The sequence below is a fragment of the Terrapene carolina genome, unplaced genomic scaffold (assembly GCF_002925995.2).
Source record: "Terrapene carolina triunguis isolate 2854851 unplaced genomic scaffold, T_m_triunguis-2.0 Scaffold194, whole genome shotgun sequence".
NCBI classification, from domain to species: Eukaryota; Metazoa; Chordata; order Testudines; family Emydidae; genus Terrapene; species Terrapene triunguis.
The window spans coordinates 9,583,621-9,594,569 of record NW_020664545.1 but is presented as its reverse complement, the minus strand read 5'-3'; the positions used below and the strand labels follow the sequence as shown (position 1 = coordinate 9,594,569).

Sequence of the window (10,949 nt, the reverse complement as noted above, 5' to 3'; positions counted from 1 at the left end):
AGATGATCAGATTGGGCCCTTCTGGCCTTGGAATCTATAATATCCCTGTGCTCCAGTGTAATCAGGCGTGGACTCACCCCTGCAGCGCCTCCTGCTGGTCGTACCGGGAATTAGCTCACCAGCCTCTGGAGTGCCCTCTGCAGGCTGGTGATCCGCCTGTTGTTGGCCCCGTGTCCCTCCCGGACCCTGGTGCCCTTGGCTTAGGTGCTGCCTCCCTGGCAGTACCCCACTCTTTCTCTGGGTCTCCCCACCCAGGGGAACCCCCACCTCCTAATGTCGCCTCAGTTATGGCTACTGCCAGTCACCATCTAGCCCCCGCGCCCTGGGGCAGACTGCAGTCTATCAGCCAATCATCACTGGCAACGAGGGGTTTGGACTGGCTGCCTTTACCCACCCTCAGGTTGCCTCTCTGCAACCCCAATACCTATATGGACCTGGGACCAGGCCCTGCAGCCTGGGGAGTTGCTGGCCTAGGGCTTCCCAGCCCCCAAGGCCTTTCCCCAGCCCTGCCTCACTCTAGGTCCCCAGGTGAGCTCCCTGCAGCCAGGCCTGTCTCTCTCTCCTGTCAGAGGGAGACTGCTCTGCTCTGGCTACCCTGGCCTTCTTATAAGGCTGAATGGCTCAGTTTGGGGCATGGCCCCAGCTGCAGCCACTTCGCCAATCAGCCGGGGTTTTGCCCCTTTACAAAGCCCCAGCCCTCCACAGGGCCTTTCCAACCCCTTCAGGGCTGGAGCGGGCATTCACCCCGCTACATCCAGTCACTAGAGCACACTGCCTTTTATTATAGGTGGGACCCCCGTGTAAATGCATTTAGCCTGCACTCTCAATTGTGGAACATTATTCTGGTATGATTTTGCTGTGCTAGGCATGGTGCCAGAGCAGTAATCTGATATGATCCTGGTTTAGAGCAATCCAAGCTGCTGCCCATATGGTGAGGAAGGGAAAATTCATGGGCTAGACGTCCACCAATTTATGGTACCACGGACAGTTCCTGTCACTTCTGCAAACTAGAGGTGGATTGGGGGGCCCAGCTGTTCAGATGCAATCCAACCCATCAGTGGAGGTGTGTAGATCAATGTCTGTCAAAGGGAGCCAGAATATGATGGGAATAGGCACTATGTTACTTCCGTGTTTGTCACCCCTGTGACTGCTACTGGAATGCTGTGTGCAGTTCCGGTGTCCACGATTCAAAAAGGATGTTGATGAATTGGGAAGGGTTCAGAGAAGAGCCTCAACAATGATTAAAGGCCTGGAAAACATGCCTTATGATGATAGACTCAAGGAACTCCATCTATTTAGCTTCTCAAACAGAAGGTTAAGGGGTAACTTGATCCCAGTCTCTTAGTACCTACACACAATGAACATTCTAGCAGACAAAGGTATAACGAGATCTGATGGCCAGAAGTTGAAGGTAGACACATTCAGGATTAGATCATTTATGGACAGACTAGAGAGTAGTGAGGGAAGAGGCAGGGAGGCCAGGATCGGGGACTGCAGTAGTCAGGGTGTGAGGTGGTGAAAGCCGTTCTGTGGGAGTGTGGAGGAATGGAAGCCCTAGAGACAGAAATGGCAGGATTTAGTGGCAGTGTTGGTGTGAGCAGAGGAAAATATAAAGCAGTGGGAGATGACTTGAGAGACATCACATGCACAGAGGAACACGATATGTTGGGGAAGAGTCAACACAACTTTTGAAAAGGGAAATCATGCCTCACCAGTCTATTAGAATTCTTAGATAGAGTCAACAAGCATGTGTACAAAGGTGATCCAGTGGATATGATGTACTTGGACTTTCAGAAAGCCTTTGGCAAGGTCCCACGCCAAAGCCTCTTAAGCAAAGTAACCAGTCATGGGATAAGAGGGAAGGATCTCTCATGGATCAATAACTGGCTAAAAGATAAGAAAGAAAGGGGTAGGAACAAATGGTCAGTTTTCACAATCGAGAGAGATAAATAGTGCTGTCCCTCCAGGATCTGTACTGGGACCAGTGCTTTTCACCATATTCATAAATGATCTGGAAATTGAGGTGAACAGTGAGGTGGCAAAATGTACAATGATACAGAACTCCTTAAGAGAATTAAGTCCAAAGCTGATTGCAAAGAGTTACAAAGGGATCTCACTAACCTGGGTGATGGGACAACAAATTGGCAGATGAAATTCAGTGTTGACAAATGCAAAGTAATGCGCATTGGAAAATATAATCCCCACTACACGTACAAAATGATGGGGTCTAAATTAGCTGTCATCACTCAAGAAAGAGATCTTGGAGTGAACGTGGCTAGATCTGTGAAAATATCTGCTCAGTGTGCAGCGGCAGTCTAAAAAGCTGACAGAATGTTAGAGACCATTAGGAAAAGGATGAATAATAAGACAGAAAATATCATAATGCCACTATATAAATCCAGGGTACGCCCACATCTTGAATATTGTGTCTAGCTCTGGTTGTCCCATCTCAAAAAAGGTCTATTAGAATTGGAAAAGAGGCAAAGAAGGGCAACAAAAATGATTACGGGTATGGAACCACTTCCATAAGAGGAGAGATTAAAAAGACTGGGACAGTTCAGTTTAGAAAAGAGGCAACTGAGGGGGGAATCTGAGAGAGGTCTATAAAATCATGACTGGTGTGGAGAAAGTAAATAAGGAAGTATTATTTACCCCTTCACATAACACAAGAATATGGGGTCACCCAATTAAATTAATAGGCAGCTGGTTTAAAATAAATAAAAGGAAGTATTTCTTCACACAGCACACAGTCAATTGTGGAACTCCTTGCCAGGGGATGTTGTGAAAGCCAAAAGTATAACTGAGTTCAAAAAAGAACTAGATAAGTTCCTGGAGGATAGGTCCATCGATGGCTATTAGCCAGGATGGGCCGGGACACAGCCCCATGCTCTGGGTGGCCCTAAACCTCCGACTGCCAGATGCTGGGCCTGGACGACAGAGGATGGATCACTTGATAATTGCTATTTTGTTCATTCCCTCTGAAGCACCTGGCACCGGCCATGTCAGAAGACTGGATACTGGGCTAGCTGGACCATTGGTCTGACCCAGTACTGCCATTCTGTGTAGCCGAGCTGACTCAAGGCATGGGGTCCCAGAGCAGCCTGAGCTTTGGGGGCCGGAGGGCATTTTTCTCACCCATCCATTATGAAATGTGTGAATGGGCTGCTGCCGGGGCTTGTCTCTGCTGTGGTAACAAGGCCAGGGAAGCTGTGGCTTTCTTTAATCCCATAATCCCAGGCGACCATGCGGCGGTACGAGGTGCAGGAACTGAGGCAAGGTCCTGGGCTCTCTGGAACGAAGGACACCACTTGGTAGGGAGCTCCTTCCTGCCTCCCCCTTCCCCTGCCACGCTCCCTCTCTTCCCCTCCTGGGGCCGCCTCGGCTCCCTCTTTCCAGCCCCCCTTCACCTCTTTCCGTCTCCTCCTTGCTGTCTCCCTTCCTCCCCGACACTCCCACTCTGTGTCTGCTGCTTCCTCTCTGTCCCCGTCCCTGCACCCCCTCACGCTCCCTTGCAGATGCATTTCCCCTCCCTAGGTCGGAGAGGAGCCCTAGAATGGGGTCTGAGCATGTTCCTGCCGTCCAGCCCGAACATCTCAGCAGGTTCTGTTCCCCCAGGGCTTAGTATGGTCTCTCTCTAGTAATGCGGTCCCTGCTAGAGAGCTTGCGGGAAACAGCAGGCGCCTTATCACCTGTGCAAACCCCTTTGGTACAGATGGGCACAATTCTACAGATGTCACGCCAAGGTCTATTAATACAGCCTGAGTGGCTGCAAGGAGAGAGAGAACAGGACTGGATTTTCTGGAAGGAACGGGGCTGGCTAAGGGCCAGACAAGCTAGTTCTCCTGCAACGCTGGGCAACAGAAGTGGAGGGGCCCAGTAATGCCAATGGGTGGGGGAGCCTCCATAGTCCCCCGGGATGGGAGAGAACAGGGGAGCCCCTGTACTGGAGCGGGGAAGGAAAGTGGGGGAGCACCTGCAGTGAAGCAGGCCGGGGGAGCAGGGGAGCCCCTGTACTGGAGCAGGGTAGGGGGAGGGAAGGGAGCAGCACAGGAGCAGGGCCCAGGGGCAGATGTATCTAGAGTTGCGAAACCATTTTCCAACAGAAGTGCAGTCTGTGAATTGAAAATACCCCTTTAAGATCGAGCCCCCGACAGCTGATCGCTATTAAGCAGGGCTAGATTCCAACCGGTGGCCTACAGCAGAGAGGCTCTGTGGCCGATTCCCAGCCCCCAGCGTTCTCCAGCCCTCGTTCACGGGGAGCTTTTGGCTTGGATTGGATTGCCTTGCTGGGTGTGAGCTTGTCGGACCGGCCCATGAAATCAGTTCTCTCCCAGGAATTGGGGGGCAGGTGGAGATCCCTCTCCTGATACCTGCCAGTTCCACTTCTGTCGCTGCGTGAATCTCGGGGATATAAGAGTAACTTTGCCCCTCTTCTAGCTGAGGATCTCAAAGCACTTCCCACACATTAATAAATCCTCATAGCCCCCTATCAGGCAGGCTGTCATTTTATCCCCACTTTACAGGCTGATAGATAGAACCTCTCTCTGTGTGTCTGTCTGTCTGTCTTCGGTATATTAGATTGTAAGCCATTCGGGGCAGGGCTGTCCTTTTGTTCTGTGTTTGTACAACAATTAGCGCAGTGCGTGCTGGTCTTTGACGGCCTCCTAGACGCAATAGTAACACATAGCCCCCTATCTAACCACCTCACAATCTTTAATGTAGTTATCCTCACAACCCCCTTGCAAGGTAGAGCGATGCTGTTATCCCTATTTTATTAATAGGAAACTGAGGCACAGTGAGGCTAAGTGACTTGCCCGTGGTCACACAGGGAGTCTGTGTCTAACCAGGGACTTGATGCTGGCTCTCTCACAGCCTAAGCTAATGCTTTAGCCACTGGACAATGCCACCTCTCTGTTCTGGGATTAGCTGCACACAAGTCAGTGGCAGAGAGCCTGGCTCCCAGCCCCCTGCTCTCACCACTAGATGCACAAGCTCCATTCCTAGTCAGGCTTCCTTCTGCCCATGTGGCAGGCTGGAGAGGACAGAAAGAAAAACAAAATGCTTCCGGTAGCAGCAGATTTTTCCAGGCTTCCAGTCATTCCTTAAGTGGAAATAACTTTTCCTGTTTGCCCGGCTGCATCGCACCAGATGTGGTCTGATGTGGGGGAAGCCGAGGCAGAAGGAGTGAAAATAAAACCATCGCTTCTGGTTGGTCAGGCCAAGGAATCGGTGCCAGAGGTGTTTATGGTTTGGAAGGTCCGGACGTAACCCCTAGACCCAGCCAGTAGGAAGGATTGCTCCATGAGCAGTCGCCGAAGAAACCACGCTGTCAAGATCCCACACTGGAAAATGCATTAGAAGGAAAGTAAACGTTCCAGAGCTGGGCATGTGGTGACAGCGTAATTTGGAGTCCAGATTTATGATGGCTTTGAAGATGGGCACTGTGGAGCCAGGCAAAATGCAGCCACCTCAGGGCAGCCTGGCTTCTCCCCGGTTGCTTAGAAAACAACAAGAAAAAGGATGCAAACCGTACAGCAAGTCCCTTGGACAAAATGGGCAGGTGAGTCCAATAGCGTAGAACTTCTCCTGATCCATGCCATGAATAGCTCATGCTTCAGGGCATAAGTCAGCCTCTAGCTACTGGGGGTTAGGAGGACATGCCCTGCAGGTAGATTACCCCGTGACTGGATACTGGGCTCCTTATAGCTTAGGTATGAACCACTGTGGCAATTCCTGTGATGGTTTGCTAGTTGCACAGGAACTTTCTCTAGAGCCGTGTTTTCCAAACTGGGGGTCATACTGCCGAGGGGGCTGGGGGGGGGGCTCATGAAACATGAAAGAGCATCAGGAGGGCACGAGACGTGCGTGCTGCATTGCGAGGGGCAGCTGCTTGCCCCGCCCCAACTGTCCGGCACCGCCTGGCTGTGCCACGCGTGGGTTGGCACCGCAAGGTGACGGCAGCCAGCAGGGATGGGGCTTGTAGCCACTGCTATGCCAACCTCTTGAGCAGGGGCAGGGGAGCCCACCTAAGCCAAGCCCAAGGGGGTCAGAAGACAACCTGGCCCAACTAGGGCGATTCGTTGGATGGGAAGAAGGGGAAACCGTGTGAAAAATCCGGGACAACATTTCATTTTAAGGGACGTTTTAGGGAAACCCCATTTCCTTGAGCACAGTATGGATTTGTCACTCAAATGTACATTTCTACTGCCCTCAAGTACATCATGCAATTATCATACGCTTCACTTTCATCTTTAGAATGGAATCCGTCATGATCAATTTTGATACATTTCAATACATCTTAAAATAAGGGACTAGTGGTTAACCTAGATGCAACCCGAACCCAACATGCGTAGTCTGGTCCCACTGAGTCCCGGTTGGGTTGCGGGGCTCTGTCTCAGGCCCTGGGGCCTGGTTAACACAGGTGAGCCCAGAGGGGGTCGTGGCATTGAAAAGTTTGGGAACCACGGCACTAAAAGTTACATGGAGCCAATCTCTTTGATGGAGAAAGGTGTCGTGTTCCCCTACAAGTGCAGTCAGACGTCTAGGACTGGGACCTTGTTAGATCACATATGCTAAGTGGGGTTGGACTGTTTTCAGAGGCTGAAGCAGCGGAGGAGGAGGTGATAGAAGAAGTTGATAAGTTAAAGTGCAACAAGTGGCTGAAGTGGCAGAAGTGCCTAGTGGGGAGGGTACTGGCCGGGGTAGGTTCTATTCTTGATTGTGCCACTAGCCTGTTGTGTGATCTTGAACTCCGATTTCCCTCCCCTTTGTCTCTCTTATTTTGATTGTAAGATTTTCAAGGCAGGGACTCTGAGCACGGTTTTGAACCATGCCTATCACAACGGGGTCCTGGTCCCTCTTGGTGCTACCATCACATAAATGATAATAATAATAATTAATAGCAATGAGTCATCAGGACCAGATGGTACATCCCAAAGTTCTGAAGGAACCTGACTGCTGAGCTGAGTTGCTAACAAAAAAGCACAATCACTTATCAAAATCGATGGCTATGCTGAACGACTAGCACAACTACTGTCCCCCTTTCAGGAGTCTGATTTGTCTTGTGTGCCCCCAAGTTACAGCTCGCTTACAAACGACTTGCTTCCAAAATCAGGCATACGTGTCACAGCATGCTATTACTGAAAAAAATGGCTGACTTTCACATTTTTACCATAGAATTATAAAATAAATCAATTGGAGTATAAATATTGTACTTACATTTCAGTGGATAGTATATAGAGCAGTATAAACAAGTCATTGTCTGTATGAAATTTTAGTTTGTACTGACTTCGCTAGTGCTTTTTAAGCAGCCTGTTGTAAAATAAGGCAAAGATCTGGAGTTGTCTTCCAGGGGGTCCATCCTCTGCCTACCCCCAGGGGTATGTGTACCCCTGGTTGAGAACCACTGGACTAGAAGGTAGTTATTGTCATATCTATCCTTTAAAAGTTGATCATGGAAATGGCAGAGTAGCACTCTTTTCTTCAGTACCAGGCTGTAGACAGTCAATGATTGTTTGGTCAAGGAGTGTGTTTCCTTTCCTCTTCTCAACATAATGCTCTGGGTTTATGACTTCATTCACTAAACCATTAGTGCACCCTCTGTGCTTTAGTGCACAGTTGTGAGACCTTCCCTCCAGGACAGTAATTCTCAGCGTTTACTGTTCTGGGACCCCCTTTCCCATCCCCGGACCCCTGTTCCATCTAGCAGGGAACCCCAGCCCATACAGCAATATGGGAAAGGCAGCAGGGTGATCGCAATCCCTTGACACCTTTTTGCAAGCCCAGAGTCCAAGGAAATGAACCCCTGATCTAAGAATTTCAGAAATAAATAGCTGTAATTTGCCAAAAGAGCATGTGGCTCTCTCCAAGTGCAGCACACTCAAATGAGTTAATCCTAGAAGACAGATGGGGAAAAGCCCTCTATGGTCCATCCCCTGGCCAGAGCATAGGAGGTTCCTCAGAGCGGGCCTTTGTTCAGTCTAGTTTAAATCACGCAAACAATCAGGCTTCCATCCTTGCCCTGGGGAGACTGCTCTGCAGGCTAATACAACTGAACTGTAAGGAAAATTGGCCCAGTTTCCTTTGCTCGGTTTTAGCCTCTTGTTCCTAAGGTTTGTTGCTCCCCCTCTGGTATTTACACCTTTCAGGAGCTTGTAAATAGTCGTTGCCTTCTTCCAGCCTCGTGGTCGCTGTCTGGATTAGCTCTCCCTAGTTAGTGCTTTTTCTCTCTCCTTGCCAATCAATCCTCCCGGTCTGCCTTCAGCTTTCCAGGTTACCTGGCTCCCACTCCTGTGGTGTCTGAATACTTGGCAATTTGTAACATATTTACCCTCACGGTGCCCCTCTGATGTAGGGAATTGTCCCCATTTTAGAGATGAGAAACTGAGGCATAGAGAGACTAAGTGACTTGTACATGCTAGCGCTGATTTCGGTATAACTTAAGTCACTCAGGGGTGTGGAAAAGCCGCCCCCCAAGCGACGTAAGTTACTCCGACCTAAGCGCCGGTGTGGACAGCGCAACGTCGGCAGGAGAAGCTCTCCCACTGACAGAGCTACCATAGCTCGGGGAAATGGAGTCATGATGCCGAGGGGAGAGAGCTCACCCGTCAGCATACAGCATCTGCACTGGCAGCAGCTACATCGGCACTGCTGCAGCGATTCTAGTGTAGAGGAGCCCGAAGTGACTTGCCCAAGGTCTCTCAGGAGTCTGTGGCAGAGCAGGGGATTCAGGTATCCTGCGTCTCAGGCTTGTGCCCTAACCACTCAACCATCCTTCCTGCCACCACTGGGCCATCCTGGGTGCAGTACTCTAGCTGCAATCTTACCAAAGCTCTATAGAGAAGGATGGTCCTCTCCCTGCTTTTGACATGCCCCTGCAGCTGAGAATTGCGTTGGCTTTTACTATGCCCCGGGTCTCCTGGCCTCCCTGTCTCTCCAGAACGTGACTGTCACTGCGTTTGCTTTGCCCTCCAGAGGAGTTCCTCTCCAGCCTCGATCACTATGAAATCGCTTTCCCCATCCAAGTGGACCAAAACGGGGACTTCCTCACCTTCGACATGAGAAGCCAGCTGAAGCGGCGCTCCCGACGCAGCCTGGGCTCCCTGTCCTACGAGGCCGCTGAGCGGCGGGTCTTCTACAAGGTCTCCGCCCACCGCACCCAGTTCCTCCTCAACCTGACCCTGCACTCCAACCTGCTGGCCGAGCACTTCACGGTGGAGTACTGGAAGCGGGACGGGGTGGACTGGCAGCACGACTTCCACGAGGACTGCCACTACGCGGGCCACTTGCAAGATCAGTACCTGAACTCCAAAGTCGCCATCAGCAACTGCAACGGACTGGTGAGCTTCCAAAGGGATCGTAAGACAGGCCCTCACGGTTTGCCCAGCCAAGGGTGGTAACAGTAATTAGGGCTGCCCATAAAATGGAGCAGATTGCAGCTTCCCTGATGTTCGTTACAGAGGTGCAACCTACTAGGGTGACTGGTCCCAGCATTCAGTGCTCCGTTGTGATATGCATGGCCAAGCGGGCAGAGCTGAGATGGGACATTGCATGCTGGGATCCATCATCTCCATTGGCCGTAACTCACTCTCTTAAAGCTGAGGGTGACCAAAAGCTAGTCAAATTTCCCATGGAAGCCGGTCAGTTTCCATTGACATCAATTGGCCTGGGATAGGGAGGATAGGGAAGGGGACAGGACTCTCAGAGACAAGTCCTCAGAAAGTAAGATGTTTATCCAGACCTGTGTAGTTAATAAATTGTCCTTAGACATTGCCACCCAGTTGTGTTTAAACTGCTGGGGGAAAAGAATTGCCTAGTGATGCCAGACAGCTGGATTGCAAACCTTGCATCGCTCTGCCCTGGCAACGCCTTAATGAGAGATGAGGTAGTGCTGTCACATTGTGACATTAACCTTGCCAGGCGGGGATGCAGTGTGTCGTCTGAGTCACAGAGAGGATATATTGTGCTTATGCTGTGAGACTGTCCAGTATCCCTAGTGTCTCCTGCATGGACGAGGGCGGAGTCCAGCGTCTCACTGGTCACATTAGCATTTACTTTGTCACCTTCTGCTTCCCCTTGATGGCAGGTGTGGTATCTCTGGGGCTTCCCCATACATGGGGCTTGGTGCTGCCTCCAGAGAATAGCTTCCCAAGTATGATACCCTGTTGCCCCCCAGAGAGAGGGATGGAGCAAACGTACTCCGTAGTGGGGTAAACATACATGGGAATCGAGTCGGTGTGCCAGATCCTCCTTTATGCCAAGGCCCTTCGGGCAGTGTAAAAGGGCATTAACATGGACATGAATTTACACCGCTTTTAATGCAGCTTTACGTTACCATTGAAAAGGCCCTAATGTAATGAGAATCTGGCTTGTTATGTCAGGGATCCTTTTACCATGTTTCCACCCCACCCCCGGCGCCAGGATGCATCCTGGATCCTTTCCCCCTCCCCAGATTGCTGTGTCAGAGCGGGCTCTCCATGCATCTGAGGGTAAGCGCTCCAGTGATGTCCTAGTGGATTTACTAGGACTCAGAGGGTGAGCTGGTGGGTGCATTGGGCACTGCTGGCTCATAAGGGATCTGGTATCAATGCCTTTCCCACTGCGGCCCACACATCCCAGGACACCTGATGGCCAGACAGTACTTTGACCAAGCCCAGAACATCCCAGGGGAATGGACAGGGGATGGAGAGATCCCGATGACAGATGAACGCCCAGCCCCACTTGGGAGGGTGCAACAGGGCGGGAAATAAACCCTCTGCAAGCCCAGAAATCTCCCCATTACCTGAGCAAAGTCCCGCTGTCCTGGGGAGCTTATGGACATTAGTGTGGGGGATGGGAAAAGGGAGTCCAGGTGCTTTGGTGGGGGGAGTCTGGCAACGTCCAAGCTGCGCCCAGCCACCTCACAGGGCAGCCTTCTGGGGAGCTGACCCCATCAGGCACCGAACCCCCCC

The 10,949-nt window shown here is 51.1% G+C and overlaps 1 protein-coding gene across 1 annotated transcript in view; it reads left to right on the top strand.

Annotated features, from left to right (window-relative positions):
- Positions 1 to 10,949, top strand: part of ADAMTS10 (ADAM metallopeptidase with thrombospondin type 1 motif 10) — an 82,169-nt gene that overhangs the window by 2,629 nt on the left and 68,591 nt on the right. The window contains exon 2 of the mRNA XM_029912271.1: positions 8,974 to 9,338. Within this exon, the coding sequence (XP_029768131.1) occupies positions 8,974 to 9,338 (365 nt within the window). The remainder of the gene's footprint in view (positions 1 to 8,973; positions 9,339 to 10,949) is intronic.